The sequence below is a fragment of the Nilaparvata lugens genome, chromosome 7 (genome assembly GCF_014356525.2).
Source record: "Nilaparvata lugens isolate BPH chromosome 7, ASM1435652v1, whole genome shotgun sequence".
NCBI lineage: Eukaryota > Metazoa > Arthropoda > Insecta > Hemiptera > Delphacidae > Nilaparvata > Nilaparvata lugens.
Window position 1 is genome coordinate 46,770,331 of NC_052510.1, and position 18,766 is coordinate 46,789,096.

Genomic DNA, 18,766 nt, shown 5'->3' on the forward strand with positions numbered 1-18,766 from the left:
GGATGCTAAGATACCGTAACACCAGAATAGAGGAATATTATATAGGCCATATTTAATTCAGATACCCTACAAGAAGAAGACATTTCAAGAGAACAAAATAGTTTATTGTTGTTCCAAGTTCAATATAGAATAAATTGCAGTATAAGTTACTTCATAAATGGTTGATAAAAATAGTTTTAATATCTGAGAAAAATTATTCAATCAATATCAGTAACTTAATAGGTACTTGGAACCTCGACATGAAAATTTTGTAGTCTTCTCTGTACCCAAATAGACAGCTTGCTCAATAGATTTTCAAATTTTTCAAACAAAAGAGTAGGTATATTTCTTATGCTATTTTTACATGCAAGAAAAATTCAGAATGAATTCAAGTACAACAATATTATTTTTGGAATAATTCCATTCTCTAATCATCGTAGTTTCATTATGAGTCACCTTATTAATATGTTTATTGACTGAAAACAATACTATCCCTTGCAAAAGTCATGATTTTTCTGTATTTTACCTATTTTAACTTTTTGGTGAGGGCTACTCTTGAAAATGACATTAATGTTGGAACATGTTGTGAATAAAGTTTTTAAAGGGTACTTGGATTTTTTATTTCTTACATTTTTTGTATACCGAAGTATAGAATATATAGGCGTCTTATTGTAACATAGAATTCATATAATTATATTCAATCAACAATTCAAAGTCAGATACACTAGACATATAAAAACTGACAAAAATTTATGAATGAGTAGAGGAATCGATTTTTTTTCAAAATATGTTACCTTAATAATTCGTATTGATTATTTTCTGAAAAAATGAAATGATATTTCAAATTGAGAAGTTACAGTTATGTACAGCTAAAATGATAGATCTCCTAGATTTGAGAGGATGTAATTTTAGTTCTATAGGTTGAGTAGAGTATTATCATTTTTATTATTTTTTTTTATATTGGTAGGCCTATAATAGTTTCCTGGGACTATATATGACACATACATTTAGTATAGACTCTGCAAGATCTTATGGACAATCTCGGCCAGGATGAGGAAGACGATGTGAAATTCTTGTGAGTGGCATTGTTGACCAATCTCCAGGAAACCTGAGTCCTGAGGACTGATTGCACTGCATATAAATGGACGATTGGTGATATAGCTCATCCAGTATCCTCACTCGAATTGGATTCCACTCTATTGACTTGTAATTGTCAGTAATACCCAGATTAGGACTTGTTGGCTGATTTTCAAGTCTGAAAATAGAAAAAGGGGGTTTAGGAAATTAGTAAATTGATTTAGAGGCAAAATAAGAATATACTGTACTAGGTACAGTATTATTGTTTACTTACTTTTACTTCTTATACTGTTATTTTTCTTGTAAAATTGTAGGTACCGTTGGAAGCTGCATAAATAAATGCTGTTTAAAGTGAGTCTCTTAAAAAGAAAATAATCAGATTGGAATCAATCAATAAATTTCATGATAATCTTAGAACTATGCTATGTGAGCAATTAATGGAATTGAGCGTGTACCGTATATATTTCAACAAATAACACAGTGAGTTTGCAAATGAGGGTTTGGTGGAGAATATTTCAATACGATGTATTAATACAAGTGACGTGATATTAAAAAATGTGCCAAATCCCAAAAATTATAGCTACATAAAAAATAACTCTCTAACAGTAGTAGGAAAAAGGATAATTAAGTTTTTTTCTCTCAAATTAAAATACAAAATTAATATTAAGAAGATGAAATGAAATTCATTTCCAAAAAAGCAATAGACCTACAGAAGGAAAAACAAAAAGATATAGATGGTACAGAGCATCTAATAAATAACTAGTAAGATGCCTGTATATTAAAACTGTACTGAATTGAGTAATTTGTAATATTGAATATACTTCAAATATACAAATATGAGACTTAATAGATGATATATTATGATATGAATTGATAGAGTAAATTGTAAGGGTTATAAAAATATTGTACTAATGTTGATTAAAAGTGGTTTAATACTCACTCATTCATTAATTGGAAATAATTCATCAAACTGCTATCCGATATAGAGCTTTTGCACACTTCTAGGTTTGATTTTGGATAATAATAGACGTAATTCACACACATTTCATCAGATATTGCAAATCCTCCAACTGTTATATTTGGACGATCTTCAGTGTTGTACCAGCAGGTGGTTATTAACGCATCACCCTGTTGAAGTTCAACCGGTTTTTGAATAACAATTCAGTAAATTGTAAAACGATATGATGTACCGTAGTATTATTTTATATAATGCCATGATATGATGAGAAGTATTGTTATTAATCATTATCAACAGAACCTAGAGAATGAAATATCAAAGGCACCCCCGATCACATTCAAAGAGTCAGGGTAGTGTACTGCATTTCTTGTACCTATTCCAATTCCAATATCATATTAGAATAGATCTATGTAGATTTGGAGGCCATGAAATCATTAATGAAGTGCTATTTATTGAACCCAGGCTTGTCTGGAACAATATCTCAAATTAATCACACTAGAAAAAAATATGTTTTGAAATTTATCGATATTAAGGTGGAATGAACGAGATGTCAGTTCCATATGGATTATGTGGAACTGAAAACATCTCTGTCATTTCACCTTATCTCAAATTAATTACTAAAAATTTGAAGTACAATAATTATGCTCAATAGTGTTTATTGATGGGGTGTTCATTATTACTGAACCAAGTCTTTTTCGAAACCATTTCTCAATAATAATACTGAAACTGCAAAAACAATATAGTGATTATTTATACATAGAGCCTACAATATAATAATCATGGGAGATCGAAGAAATAATAATTATCACTCATAGAACGAACAATTAAACTTAATTCCAAGTGAATGCTATCAAGAGTTCTCTAAAGACTTCTGCTCACAGCAAATATTAGCAACATAGGTAGTAGCTAATAGGAATTAATTATTCTTCATCTTTATCTATGAGCATAATTAATTTTATCCAATATCTCTGGTTCCTTCTACATCTAATTTCTTCTATTATTCATAGACATTATCACATTTGTCTACTTCTTAAGCTGAATTCATACCAAACTTGTCGACAACATTTTTGTTTGACATTAGATTGGACGGAACGTGGCAAGCACATGATGTGTGCAGAATAATCAATATTAATTAACGGTATGGAAAGTATGTAGGCTAATTCAATGGGATTCTAAAATTTGTCGATATACTAACCGGCAACAATATGGTTCGTTCCTTTAGTACTCTTATTTCTTGAAAGTGAGTGCTATAATGGTTATCTCTGTTGAGTTCTTTGAGTTCCTTGCCATCTCTGACATGTTTGGTCAACACTCGGACTCCAGCCAAGTGAGTGTGCAGCTGAGATCCGAATATGACAATTCCTTCAGCCGGCAGACTCTGGGCAAAAAATAATATTATAAAATATAATCAGAATAGAAATTGGGAATAAATATTGAACGTAAGTTAAATGGAAAAGTATAATATTAGAAATGAAGAAATAACTTACCGGTACTAGAAAAAGCGAATACAATAGGCCTATACCTAGTATGTAATTTCTAATCAATTTGTAACTGGAAGCATGAATACACCGTACTTAGGTACATAATAATTATTTCTTTATTTCATCATGTACATTGTACAATAAGGTTAATTATGAAGACAAAGTAGTTAATTATTTATATACATTTCAAATCATTATAGAATATGTTCCAGACTCGACCAAGTCTCTAATTAAACTCCGAAGCTAAGAAAATTTGAGCTTTATTAGGTTTTGAATAGTTGTTAATAAAAAAGTTCAAAAGAAGTATTGACCATTTCAATGATAATCAATAATACTTGTCGCCAAAGTATTTCGACTTGTCAAAATAGTTCAAAACGAATTATTAACTTGGATAGTGAAATAGATGAATAATACTCTAATAGTTTAATATGCGAGGAAAAGGTTGTCACAGTATTCACTATAGACTATATAAAAGCATATATAGCTAATATTGAGTGTGTAATTGGAGAATGTTAAGTGACATATTATAACCTAGCTACATTTAGACTGTTGTATAAAGTAGAATTGGAACCGTTTTGGGGTTATAAGCCTGTGGTACTTTTCTATAAGCTGTGTAATTCTGAATGATTAAATAAATAGAATAAATAAATAATATAGCATATATTATATCATAATATAATAATTATCACGAGAAGAAATATACGATTCATATACAATTATAACATAATATAATAGCAAAAGTAGCTTAGAAGCTCTGTGCTCTTGGCGAACCTTATGGAAGTGTAAATTCTTGAGTCCAGTTCGACTAACAGACGGTTTTACGCTTTAAAATTTATGTCAAGTGATGTGAAACTTTCTTTAACTGAAGATCAATCTCTCATCATTCAGAATTCAGTATCGTACAATAGACAAAAAATGTTATTTTATAATAAACAAATGTACATGCCTATTAAGCATGCGAGTACAATATTATTCCCCTCGCAAATCCTGGGAACATGTGTGTAGGATCCACACAAAAATCTAAAACCCAAATTAGTTGGATGATGGATGAAGTGTTGGAGTGCGAGAGATAAAAATTTCAATTAAGATCTAGATTGAGTTAGCAATGATCAGTAAACATTACAATGCCTGTACATTCCGTGATGCAGTAGCCGGAGAGCGTGAACGCTTGCTGGCGCGGGGGAATTGCCATTTTGTCGATGTACTCGAGACCCAACTCAATGACGGCAGCGTCGTGATCTCGAAGTTCATCTGTCACGTGCACGCGCACGCCCGAACTGTCCACCCAATCTGTACACACACATAGACAGAGAGAGAATGAGAGAGTTGAAGAGAAAGGTGGATGGAGATAGATAGGAAGAGGGAGAGAGAGTTTGATTATACAATCAATCAAATCAATAAAATCCAATCAAACTCATTATTTTTTGCTGAAAATTTACAACTCTAAAGAAGGTTATTCACGTGATTTGAACAGAATAATATATAATCATACTCTTTTGAAACAAAAAAACTCCCCGGTGCATCTTAACCTGGTAAGAGTAATTTCGTGAACATTTTTCACATAAAATTTAATCAGTATTATCGACTAAAATTACAATTTTTCAATTGGAATGGATAACTGATAAGGAATATCTTTATTTGTCAAATATAAAAAATCGTGTCAATATTGATTATATCTTACCTGCCATTAGTATTGCAGTAATTTAATTATCAAGTATGATCGATGACTAATCTTGATATTATTTCATTTGACTTTTGTAAGTCATTACATGCCACATTATAATGTAATTGTATCTAGCACTTACCATCTTTCATTTGTGGATTATTGTAGTGAACTTCAAGCATCACAAATCTATTGAAGTCTGAGCCTCCAATTGGCAATCCGGCTTCCTGAAAATTTCAAGTACATATAAATGGAAATTTTTTAAAGGAGTGGAATTAATGTTATTTTAATGACCATTCAGTTTCTATTTATTTATTTATTACAGAAAACGAGGAAGACTACAGACATTAAGCCCAAAACAGTCTTCAATAATATTTACAATCAAATAAGCAAGTCAATAGGAAAAAAAGAAATACAGTACAAGCAATTCACAAAATGCATAAGAATATTATTAATAAGTATAAAAAAACAAAAGTGATTGAAAGTAAACTAAGTATAAATAATAAATACTGTATGATGATAAGAAGTTATAAAAATAATACAATTGATGATAGAAAAACAGGTTAAATAGTTAAGGTGAACTAAATACAATCCAAGCATTCCTGAATTGAAGACAATACTAGTGAATATTGAAATTGAGATGTAAATGTGAAGATGAACAATAAAAGTTTACATTGTTGAAAAATGAGAATTTTCAACAGATTAATCTGTGGGAAATAATAGGAATAGAAGCAGAATCTTCACAGATACTTTCTATAAGGTGTCAATAGTTATTGGTGGCATATATATGATAAATATTATGTATCAATTTTTTGAATTATGATCAATTTTGTGATTATAAAAAATAACTGTGTTACCTCACCTCACAAAAACACCACAGAGATTTGAAAAAAAAAGATTTTTCCAGATTTTGTGAATATTAGTAAATAGTTTTTACCGGTGGGTAAGAGAACGGAGTGGCTCCCATAGCCCAAGCGGCAATGACTTTCTTGCAGACTTGTGTGGCCGGGGGGCGGTTGGGGGCAGTGCAAGGCCCACTGTATAGCGGAATCTTCTCCTCGGCATCTGTCACACAATGGAAAATTTCCATGTGATGAACGAGTGGCTCATTCCCTTTCTGAATCACTGGTTCGAACTGAAAAATGTCATTTAATCTCTTTCATTCATTGATTCAATAATACACAATTATTATCCAATCATTAACTAGTCCAGGTTATATTTTAACCACTTGATGAAATTTGTGACCAATTTTCCAAGCAAACATTTATTATGAATCATTTAACTCGTTATCTTGGTACATTCATGCATACTTGATTGCTGAATTAATCTGTATAATTACACTTTTCTAGTATCATTGACAGTTTATAGCATAACATACTAATTTGCTACATTCAGTTTAGAGCTACAAATACTAGATAAATGATTTTCAAATTATTCAAAAAACATATTGTATGAAAAATATTTTTCCTTTTTTTATTAATTCTCCATCAGAATCTGATGTATATTTATCATTTTCTTTTTACACTTTGTATTTGTTTTCTTTCATCTTATACTCAAAGTCTAAGATTATTTTTATCTTTTCTAACTCGTTTTTTTGTAACTGGGCACCCGCCGAAAAATCTTCGGGATTGGCAGGACCCTCAATCGTTTGTATTGCGAATAAAAATTTTGTTTTGATTTGATAGTGGAATAACGTAGAAATATTTAAAAAGCAAGCGTTAATATTCTTTATATCCAAGGCTAGGGTAGGCAACCCGCTCGACACATTTTGAATACGGGTAGTGTGTGGAGAGTGAGAGCGTATGAGAAAGTGTGAGAATAATGTACCCCATATTTCAAGGTCACTCCACTTCAGCTTCAAGGTCAAGTTCGCAGATTCGATAGCGGTAGTGTAGTGCAGGTTGCATATACGGCTCCTTTCCAAGGAGCACCATTTATGAATGGAATTAAATGAGCTCCATTCATGAATTGGATTAAATAAAATTAAATGAGCCCCATTCATAAATGGGATTGAATGAAGTTAAATGAGCTCCATTCATTAATAGAATTCGATAATGATACATGGAAATCAATGATCCTCTACTGGCTGATTCAAAAGCTAAACATTACAAAACCGAAAGTTCTAGTTCTAGTAGTGCTACCTGTATGACATGATGTTTCTGCTTCAATTTGGTTGACAATTCCACAACATGACACCAATAAGTTGTCTCCAGATTGGGTACTTTGACTTTGTCAGCAACAACATCGAAACTCCACGCTGAAGGGGGAAGTGGAACATAAGCGTTGACATTCTTCAATAACTGAGTGCGTTGCATACCATTGTGGTCAGTAGCTGATATGTTCACGCCATTGATACTGAATAACGGTCCATCACCTATTGAGTAAACAATATGGGTAGTGCCTTCCTGAAATAGAAAGTTTGTTGTACAATACTTTCCAAGTCACTACTTTTTTAGACTACGCTAATTTGAAAATTGTTGATATATGTCACTGGAATACTATAAAATTGCTTTAATCTGTTACTTAAGCGATTGAATCACTGATTCTAATGATGTTGTTAAATATTTCAAGTTCATTCAACTTGTATGTAAGTTGTAAGTTAAGTTGAAAGTTTTTCAAGAATCTAAAAAACGTGATACGAAAAAGTTAATAAGCTGGAAAAGCGTTAGTAGACAACGTTATACTATTATAATTTCAGATTAACCCATGAAAAATCTTGATAAACCAATGCATTGCAATAAACCGATAAACCGATCCCAATAAATCCGAAGAATTTAATTCATATAAATGCACTGAACACATGCTCCTGGTATCGAGCTCATGTTCAAAATATATCATCCCTGAAATTCACAAGCTGATGTATAGCCAAACTACAAAATATGAACACGACCTAGAAGATGAATAAACCTTAAGGGTTTGAAAGGGAAGGTTAGGAGGTGGGGTTTTTGCTTTTATATGGCAAAATACTTGTATTAATCAAATGTTTTGATAATTATTGTAAAGCAGAAACAGAAATCTTGCATGTCAGAAAAATGTTTGTCTTTTATAATTTGACTATACGTCACCGTATGATTTTCAAGAATGCGATATTCTGCCTACTCTGTACTACAGCCTACGTCACGGCTGCAGTTCCCCCACTCCAATTGCATTTCTACTAAATTACTATACATGAGTGACCAACCTTCTGTTTATCAACTTTGAGTTGGAACTGTACCAGGCCAGACAATTTACCACGCTTCGACTGTGGGGCAAGAATTTGGAACTTTTTTCTGGTACAGAATCTGTCAAAACTCTTCCCATGGAACGCGGAACTTTTTACCTGGTAAATTGTGAATCGGACAATTTACCATATTCCATGTACACAGAACGGGCCCAATGGTGTAGCGGTGCTCCATATTTCAAGGTCACTCCACTTCAGCTTCAAGGTCAAGCTCACAGGTGCGGTAGTGTAGTGCAGGTTGCATATACTGCTCCTTTCCAAGGAACACTGTTCATGAATGGAATCAAATGAGCTCCATTCATGGATGGGATTAAATGAGCTCCATTCATGAATTGGATTAAATAAAATCAAATGAGTCCCATTCATAAATGGGATTGAATGAAGTTAAATGAGCTCCATTCCATGAATAGAATTCGATAATGATACGGTACATGGAAATCAATGACCCTCTGCTGTGATTCAAAAGCTAAACATTACAAAACAGAAGTTCTAGTTCTAGTAGTGCTACCTGTATGACATGATGTTTCTGCTTCAATTTGGTTGACAATTCCACAACATGACACCAATAAGTTGTCTCCAGATTGGGAACTTTGACTTTGTCAGCAACAACATCGAAACTCCACGCTGAAGGGGAAGTGGAACATAAGCGTTGACATTCTTCAATAACTGAGTGCGTTGCATACCATTGTGGTCAGTAGCTGATATGTTCACGCCATTGATACTGAATAACGGTCCATCACCTATTGAGTAAACAATATGGGTAGTGCCTTCCTGAAATAGAAAGTTTGTTGTACAATACTTTCCAAGTCACTACTTTTTTAGACTACGCTAATTTGAAAATTGTTGATATATGTCACTGGAATACTATAAAATTGCTTTAATCTGTTATTTAAGTGTTTATTATATACTGATTTATAATTTTGCACTGTTATTGATGCTAATCATAATATTCTTTGCCTACAAGAAATTGTCATTTTTTGATTCAATCAAAGTTTTTATTCTATGGATTTACAAATACCGAACGAAGTACCGGTACATACAGTATAGGTACACAAAAATGGACGAATTCCGTTATCAAAGATCCAGTAGCTGAAAAATTGCTCTAAGTGCTTTTTAAATAGAATTTTTAGCTCCCAGGTATTAATTATAATAGAAATAATTGAAAATATTGTATACGATAAACAGTAGGACTACATAAAATACGTTTAACAACAGTGTTACCGTATATCATTTTGTTGATTGCTCACATACTTTCTGCTTCTATTTCATGCTAAAATAGAGCCGAAAAATACGACTAATTCTAAGGTAGGATAAAACTAATGCTTTGTAATATTTACCTCTATCATATAATCTTGATTGTCGCAGGTGTCAAAATTTCTGACAAACATGAATTTTGTGAGATTTCCATGTTTCATTGCTCGGAAGTTTTTACAGTCTTGATGTACATCCTCCATCAACTGACAACCTTCGTCAGAGATTGCATCCTACAAAAAAGTAAAAAATTGAAATGATTCCCATAATCTCGAATCCAATGTAATTTTATATTTATCGTCAGGAAAGTCGAACAACTTGTGTGACAAATTCTTGAAACTCAATAACAACTTCAGTTGTAATAAAATTTATTAATGAACTGGTACTAATCTTCACAATAAAGAATATAATAACGTTCAAAGACTATTAGTATATTACAGTATCATCGTATTTTTTTTTTGTACCAGAGTAAATCGTCGGCCGGGTTGGTCCAGTGGTAAGAAGGAGCGTTACAGACTTTGGTCTCCTAGCACCGCCTGGTTCATGGGTTCAAATCCTGCCGATGGCATGGACGTTTGATCTTCTCATCGATTCACCAACGCACTTTCAATTACCCATGCACAAGCTAAAAGCTCATGTGGGCTTCATCCGCAATAAAAAATGAAAGTTTTGCAGTTTACAGGTCTTGCAGTTTTGTGTCTTCCATCATCATATTTTATTCAAGTTTTGAATGAATTTCTATTTCTATTTTATTAGAATACCTTTATTATGAAACAAAGGGTATGAAAACTGGAATCTTCAATCTCGTAGAGTACTGTACGCAAGGTACAATAAACCATATAGGCCTCGCTTATATAAGATTTAATGGCCTGTCTTTACTACCATCACATGCTATCTTTATAGTGTCATAAACGGCGTGAATGTACGTTTAGTCATTATTTCTGATCTCGAACTATGAATGTATTAGTGCTAATCGTATTACAGTACCGTATCTATTCTCATATATAGATAATTAGTTTGCAATTTGCATCAAGAACATAATAACGAAATGTAGCGTACAAATTTCATTCATCAAGATGTAGGCCTACCTTGCATTTTCTAAAATAACTTGATTGTAATTGATTATCCTTGAAAAATTTTCGAGCAATGAATGTAAAAGTATTCACAGACAATACGAATTCGTCGAATTAAGTTGAATGATAAATATAATAATTATTACAGTATTATCATTACTACTACTCTACAACTCTAGAACATGGTAGGCCATAGTGGAGTTGGTCAATTTCCACACAGAGAACACTAAACATGTAGAGGACACATTATAAGAAATTTTTATTGTAACTAACTATTGTATGAAATTGTAATTTATCTAATATTTTCTGTAATTGATGTAGTAGGTAGTTTTAGTTTTTTTGAGAAATAAACATTTATTTATTTTGTTTATTTATTTAATTGTAGAGAAATTTATTTACAAAATTAAATGTTGTATTGATCAATCTTATAGTACACAAAAAAATAATAAAAAGCTTTTAAAACCATGGATGAATGTAGAGCTAAAACATGAAATTGATAAGAAGAATAGATTGTATAAATTGTATAGGCAACAGCCAGAAAATACTAATCTTAAGCGTGAATTTAACATACAAAGAAATAACTTAATAAACAAAATAAGATTTAAAAACAGGCATATTACTCTGCTGAACTTGAAAAGAATATGACTAACAGCAAAAAACAATGGGCAACAATTAAATACTTGACTGGTGAGAAGAAGATTAATAAATCTATAACACTCAGCGATGAAGTAGGGTCCCTAATAACATGTGATAATGAAGTAGCACGAATGTTTAATGATCACTTTTGCACTATAGCTGATGGTTTAAGAGAACAAATTATGTGTGATAATAATCAAATAAATAATGCATTCAAGAAGTATGAGAAAAATTTCCAAAGCAATAGAATAATTAATTCGATCTTTTTCTACCCGATGACCGAAGTGGAGATCTTGAACATCATATCAGAACTCCAAAATAATAAATCACCAGGATACGACAATATAACACCATCACTAATAAAATCTATAGCACACTATATCATTGATGTCCTAGTATTTATATTTAACCTAAGTTTAAGTACGGGTGAATTTCCTGCGGAGTTTAAAAAAGCTGTAGTTATTCCCTTATTTAAAAAAAATAACAGAATGCAGGCTACAAATTATAGACCAATTTCGTTGTTGTCAGTATTTTCTAAAATACTCGAGAAAATTGTTAAGAGCCGGGTCACGAATTTCCTGGAACAGCACAACTTCTTTAGCAAAACCAATATGGCTTTCAGAGCAGGCTTAATACAGGTTCAGCAATCATGAAACTGATGTCAGGGGTATATGATAGTATCAACGAAAGAAAGTCATGTGCTGCATTGTTTGTTGACGTCATGAAAGCCTATGATATGGTTGACCATGATATTTTATTAGATAATATGTATCGAGCAGGAATAAGAGGCATTGCACACAAATGGTTCAGATCCTACCTCACTGGTAGACTGCAGCAAACTAAGGTTAATAGCAGTGTAGTCAGTGATTTTAGTGAATTGAAAATTGGAATACCACAGGGATCAGTGTTATCGGGTTTACTTTTTTTAATCTATGTGAATAACTTATGTAATGGTACTTTCAAGGGAAACTTGGTTGCATTTGCTGACGACACTGCACTCCATTATAAATCAAATTCACTAGCTGAACTACAAGAAGACATGCAGAACGACGTCAATGCACTTAGATGGTGGTTCACTCGGAATATGATGGTAATGAGTCCTAAAACAAAATGTATCATATTCAAACTAAGAAAAGATGTCCAATTTCCCTCCCCACTCAAGTACCATAACATCAAATGCTCCTTACTTGCTGACTGCGATTGCATGGACCTTGAACAGGTCAAGAGCATGAAGTACCTGGGTGTGTGGGTGGATAATAGAATCAGTTGGCATGAACACACAAGATATGTCAAGAAAAAATTGTTGAAATATGTAAGGATATTTTATCTTCTTAGGACTGTTTGTAATGCGGAACTGATGAGAAGGATCTACTTCGCTCTCATTAACTCGAATTTTGAGTATGGCCAGGAAGTTTGGGGGGGGAGCATATAAGGCAGCTTTACAACCAATAATTATCCTACAGAAATCATTCATAAGATTATGTCTTATAGAAGTAGATATGATCACTCTGCACCGGCTTTCAAAGAACTCAAAATACTGCCAATCAGAAACTTGTATATCTATAAACACTAAAGCTTTATTTCGATCGGAGTGGAGAAATGCGGTTGATTAATACGCGCAGGGTTGGGAGGAATCAGCTAGATGTGCAAGTCCCTAAACCAAACCTATCTATTTTTAAAAAATTCTTCTCTTACCTGGCACCAACATTTTTTAACAAGCTCCCTGTTAATATAAGAGGATGTAGGCAGAAGACATCCTTCTGTAGTTATTGCACAAACACCTGATTCACGAAGATGTATCAAAGTATTATGACAACATGTGTAGTAGAGCTGCAGGGTACATTATGACTGCACTAATCAAAAATTAAAAGGTACAAAATTGTTATAATCTACTCTAACAATAATGTTTTTCTAATGGCTGTTAAGCATAAAAAATCTATTGAACTTGTAATACTATTATGTAATCTATTGCGCAATGTTATTAGTTTCCTTTTTGTAATGTTCAACTGATGCTGAAGTTTTCTTTCTTTTTTTTCTTTGCTTTTGTCGTTTCAGTTTTTAACTTCTTTCCTTTGTTCTTTTGTTTTTGTATTGTTCAATTATTGTAACAACTTTTTTATCTGCCCAAACAGGTTCAGTAACCTTTGGGTTTATTTCCAGTGTAAGATCTTTTGTATTTTCTTTTCAGGGTATGTTAGCTACTTCAAGCGATTTTTTTGTAATCAGAAGTTAATGCATGCTCTGAAAGATGTGTAAGTTATGTTAAAAATGGAAATAAATTTGATTTGATTTGAAAGTGTGAGGCTATAAGATTGAGGTCTTAGGTAAACGCATACTGCGTCATTGAAAATTCTTGAATTCATGAGCGTGGGAGGGGGGTTGTTAACTCTGCCGTACTCACAAATAATGGAAAATGAGAAGTAATACTTTCAAGGAACGAATAAATCATGGAAATAGATTATAGTTTATATCTTACAATATGAAAATTAGGACGTATCATTCATTTCTTTTTAAATGCAGTCTACGTTCAAATGCTCTGGAACAGTGTTGGGAACTGGAAAAACTGGAAAAATAAAGGGAACTCATGAAATAATATGAAAGCAGCAGGTGGCATTTCCATTACTGAATCGTCCTTGAATGATAATTCGTCTCTATATAGTTTTGTTGGTAACACATCTGTGTTCAGTCTCATGAAATTGTAAGGGCTAGCCGAAAACTGGAATCTTAAATCTCGTAGAGTACTGTACGCAAGGTACAAGAAACCATATAGGCCTCGCTTATATAAGATTTAATGGCCTGTCTTTCCTACCATCACGTGCTATCTTTATAGTGTCATAAACGGCGTGAATGTACGTTTAGTCATTATTTCTGATCTCGAACTATGAATGTATTAGTGCTAATCGTATTACAGTATCTATTCTCATATATCGATAATTTGTTTGCAATTTGCATCAAGAACATAATAACGAAATGTACCGTACAAATTTCATTCATCAAGATGTACCTTACATTTTCTAAAATAAATTGATTCTAATTAATAATCCTTGAAATTTTTTTGAGATATGAATGTAAAAATATTCACAGATAATTCTCTTCGAATTAAATTGAATGATAAATATAATTATTATTATATAATCATCACTGCCTCAAGTGTGAGGCTATAAGATTGAGGTCATAGGGAAACGCATACTGCGTCATTGAAAATTCTTGAACTCATGGTGTGGAAGGGGGGTTATTTATACTTACAAATAATGGAAAAATGAGAAGTAATTATGGATACAGATCATGGATCAGTATCTTTGATCATGGATACAGAGCTTGCATACTTAAAGTTTCCATAATCAAAGGTAATACTTTCAAGAAACGAATAATTCATGGAATAGTTTATAGTTTATATCTTACAATATGATAATTAGCAAGTGGGATTCATTTTTTGTTTAAATGCAGACTACACTAAAATGCTCTTGAACAGTGTTGGGAACTGGAAAAATAAAGGGAGCTCATGAAATAATATGAAAGCAGCAGGTGGCATTTCCATTACTGAATCGTCCTTGAATAATAATTCGTCTCTATATAGTTTTGTTGGTAACACATCTGTGTTCAGTCTCATGAAATTGTAAGGGCTAGCCGGAAATTTGAATTTTTCTCTGTGCGATGGAAAGGGACAAAAGAATGATTCACTCTACCCGCCTCCAATACCTATAACGTTTTCGCTCACTTGGTTCTTTATTCGTGCCTCAGTAAATACTAGAATAGGGAATATTGCATTTATTTCACTGAGCATCGTAGCTCAGTCCTCAGTGATTTGGTTGTAACATCTTCAATGTGAATTAAATATTTATTGAACAAATATTCACAGGCATTTAATACATTATTTGTAGACACAAATTATATGAATGATTGGGGAAACGGCAACAGGCTCAACCCAAAACTGCCCTATGACACTAATAATTCAGATTCGATCAGAGATACACGATATTTTACATTGGGTCTAAATATTGACATGCCATTATAACGAATGAAGGATTTGTTATAAAGTAGCAAATTAAGCTTGCTGAGCAAACAAGCCTAATACAAATTTGTGCAATGGTTATCATAGTCAGTGGAAAATACAAAGAAAGTAGAACAGTTAGCCCTTCATTAAAAGAAGTATTTTCCATGAATAAGGCACAACTGACTTCCTTAGAAACAACTTTCATGCAGATTCATGGCTTATTTAGATACGATTATATTTTTGCTTCAAATGAACTCTGAAGAAATTCACATCCAATCACGAAATTACATTCCTTATATTCTATTAACTGAATCAAACCGTTGAATTATTGACATTTTGAGGAAAGTAGAGTTGAGCTCATGTCCAATCAATATACTTTGAGAAAGTACTAGGTTACTTCTCTTGAATAGAATATGTTTAAAGGCAATTGAATAAGATCATTGACTGATTCATTGTTAACACCAATATCCAACATCTAACTATTTTAAAATTATTTTCTGTCACATCAACAGGCCTATTGATTAAATTGCTGAATCTACAGTATTATTGTAGCGATATATCATATAATTATAATACTTGGGTAAAATGAAATTGATTGGAATGTTTAATTATTATAGTTTGTTGAGAAAAAAATTAAATAACAGCAGTGATGGAATGTTCTATTCTGAAATAATGTTCTATTCTTTCCATGGAGATATTATGTTACAGAATATTGATGTTGTTCCTGATCTATTCGAATTATTTCAAAAAGATTATTCTATAGTGAGGTCCACGTTATAATGGCAGTGGAGAAAGATAGGAGAACAACGTTGCTGAACCTCTGTCTTCAATGCCTTCTAGACGGTAGCTGATACAGGTTTATTAATGTAATATTAACTGTTCCTTGTCGTTTAAAATAATCAATTATATTTTATTAAGCAATAAATTATATTTTTCAATTATTTATAATGAATTTACATAATTAAGATGAAATATGTTGTTAATTAATTATGAATTCTACATTGTTAAAAGATGATCTGGCAACAGAGCAAAGCGAGAAAGAGATAGCGCTATCCGCTTTGTTGAATTAAAGACAAGGATAGCAATATACCATTGCTAATCAAACACCGCCATTATAACGTGGACCTCATTATAGGCTATGCGATAGCGTCTATTGCATCCTGATGATTGCAGCCTAATGATTACGACCCAGAAAAACTCCTACCTGAATATGAGCCTTCCGTTTCCAGTCTATCCAGTACACACACAGATCAGCATGAGATAGTTTTCCATAGTCGGAAAATCCAACAGCCATCCATTGAGTTGGTTCAAGATGGGCATGCACCTCAATTGCCACCTCGTTCCTCACATAGTCGAGAGACCAGAACATCTTTGCCAGACCGGAAGGGTCCAAGGGGATGTTGAACACCGATTCACCATTTCCGGATTTAACTGGTGACTGAACCGGAAATTGGTCAGCGTGGTCGTGAACTGGAGCACGGAAGCCTCTCGTGAAAATGTCGCGGTAAGTGTAGACCGAGGAGTCAAGTGCCGAAGTCGTGAGGAGGGCTAAGCTGAAGAACGGGAGGAGGTGCGTCTCGAAGCGAGTCATTCCGGGAGCAGACTGAGCGGTTGTCTCCCAAACACCCCGTTTTATAGAGTCGTGATGCGCCGTCATACCATCACACCCCATCATAACACAACACCATAAAACTTCACCCTAACACACCACCTTGTTATAAAACTTTTGTAACTGTTTTTTTTCTACAATAAAAAATCTGGTGTGGTGCACTCACACAACTTTCCTTGCCGTTATGAAAATTGATCAACTGACGCTAGTGTTCCCGCGCATCTCAAGTAAACTTTTCTAAGATCTGAGCCAGCTGGTGACAGGACAATAACGCTGGAGACATACGAGGTCTGGCATCTCTTCATAGTGGATGATTTAATAGAATCAACAGTTGCCAACAGTTTGTAATTGAAATAATAACATTTTCTCGAATTTCGAGCTTATTTTTAAATTTAGGTGAAAATGTTACTGAACATTAATTGTAGAGATTTTCATGATCAATCTTTTCCAATTGAAATTTTTTGTTTAAATTGTATCTGAAGCCTGATAATTGAGAATCTAAAATCAAACTTTGCATAGATGGTGCAGTGCTCCTGAAATTTTTACAGATATGAGACTTGTAGCAGTTGATAGAGCTTATCAATGACTTTTCTAGGTATGAATTTGATCAAAATCGTTGGAGCCGTTTTCGAGAAAATCGCGAAAAACCCTGTTTTTGACATTTTCGCCATTTTAGCCGCCATCTTGAATTGCATTTGATCGAAATTGTTCGTGTCGGATCCTTATAGTGTAAGGACTTTAAGTTCCAAATTTCAAGTCATTCCGTTAATTGGGAGATGAGATATCGTGTACACAGACGCTCATACACTCATATACACACACACACATACAGACCAATACCTAAAAACCACTTTTGGACTCAGGGGACCTTTAAACGTATAGAAATATAGAAATTGGGGTACCTTAATTTTTTTCGGAAAGCAATACTTTTCTTACCTATGGTAATAGGGCAAGGAAAGTAATAAATAAATAGTCCACCATCATAATACAACAACATAAAACTTCCCCCCAACATACCACCTTGTTATAAAACCTTTGTAACTGTTTTTTTTCTACAATAAATAAATAATCCACCATCATAAAACATCATAATACCATAAAATTTCGCCGTAACACACCATTGTTATAAGAACTTTGTAACATCTTAGTAACTTCAATACTCTATCTTTAAAATATTAAAATTCAATACTATTGCAATTATTTAATGAATAAAATACCACTAGATTTTGTTAACAGGAATATAACTGGGAATTTAAATAGAATTATACAGGAATGGATTGACAGGAACATCTACTTTAAATTAATCTAATGAATAAGAGTTTGAGATACATTCGTGTATGTCTAAATTTTAGGATGTTGAGGATATGATTTAATATTTTTGCTTTTGTTTTGTATTCTTTCTTTTCTTTACTTCTATTGTGATTTTATTTTGTATCATGTAATTACAATTGATTCACACCTGCACTCAGGATCTCCTTTGCAGGTTGTTATTAAACTTTATTGTCGATAATAATATAGTGTATATAAATTATGTATCTATTTTGAAGAGACAATAAAGCAATTTCATTTCATTTCAACTTGTTTTTTGTTTAATAAATAAATTATCCACCATCATAACACATCAATGTAACACTTAACTTATCATCATAACAAACGACGATAATCATTGTTATAAAACCTTTGTTAGATCTTTGTAACTTGTTTTTTTGTTCAACAAATAGATAATCCACCATCATAATACTTACACTAACATAACACACCATCAATCACATTATTTATGGCGCATGCCAATGATAAATAAATAAATAATCCACCATCATAACAC

The 18,766-nt window shown here is 32.7% G+C and overlaps 1 protein-coding gene across 1 annotated transcript; it reads right to left on the minus strand.

Annotated features, from left to right (window-relative positions):
- Positions 1-82: 82 nt before the first annotated feature.
- Positions 83-17,019, minus strand: LOC111053896 (dopamine beta-hydroxylase). The gene is made up of 9 exons (XM_039432919.1): positions 16,537-17,019; positions 9,716-9,862; positions 7,300-7,563; positions 6,096-6,293; positions 5,301-5,385; positions 4,619-4,785; positions 3,210-3,392; positions 1,997-2,184; positions 83-1,234 (listed from the first exon to the last, which is right to left on the minus strand). Exons 1-9 carry the CDS (start codon positions 17,005-17,007, stop codon positions 1,009-1,011), a joined length of 1,929 nt encoding a protein of 642 aa, XP_039288853.1. The 5' UTR covers positions 17,008-17,019; the 3' UTR covers positions 83-1,008.
- Between the last annotated feature and the right edge of the window lie 1,747 nt (positions 17,020-18,766).

Bases quoted from the DNA above. Each gene is read 5' to 3' on its own strand.
- LOC111053896 (XM_039432919.1), bottom strand. From the start codon at position 17,007: ATGATGGGGTGTGATGGTATGACGGCGCATCACGACTCTATAAAACGG. The intron at 7,564-9,715 runs GTAAATATTACA...TTTCTATTTCAG, and splicing joins ATCAAGATTATATGATAGAG to GAAGGCACTACCCATATTGT. The intron at 2,185-3,209 runs GTTAGTATATCG...GAACTTCAACAG, and splicing joins AACGAACCATATTGTTGCCG to GGTGATGCGTTAATAACCAC.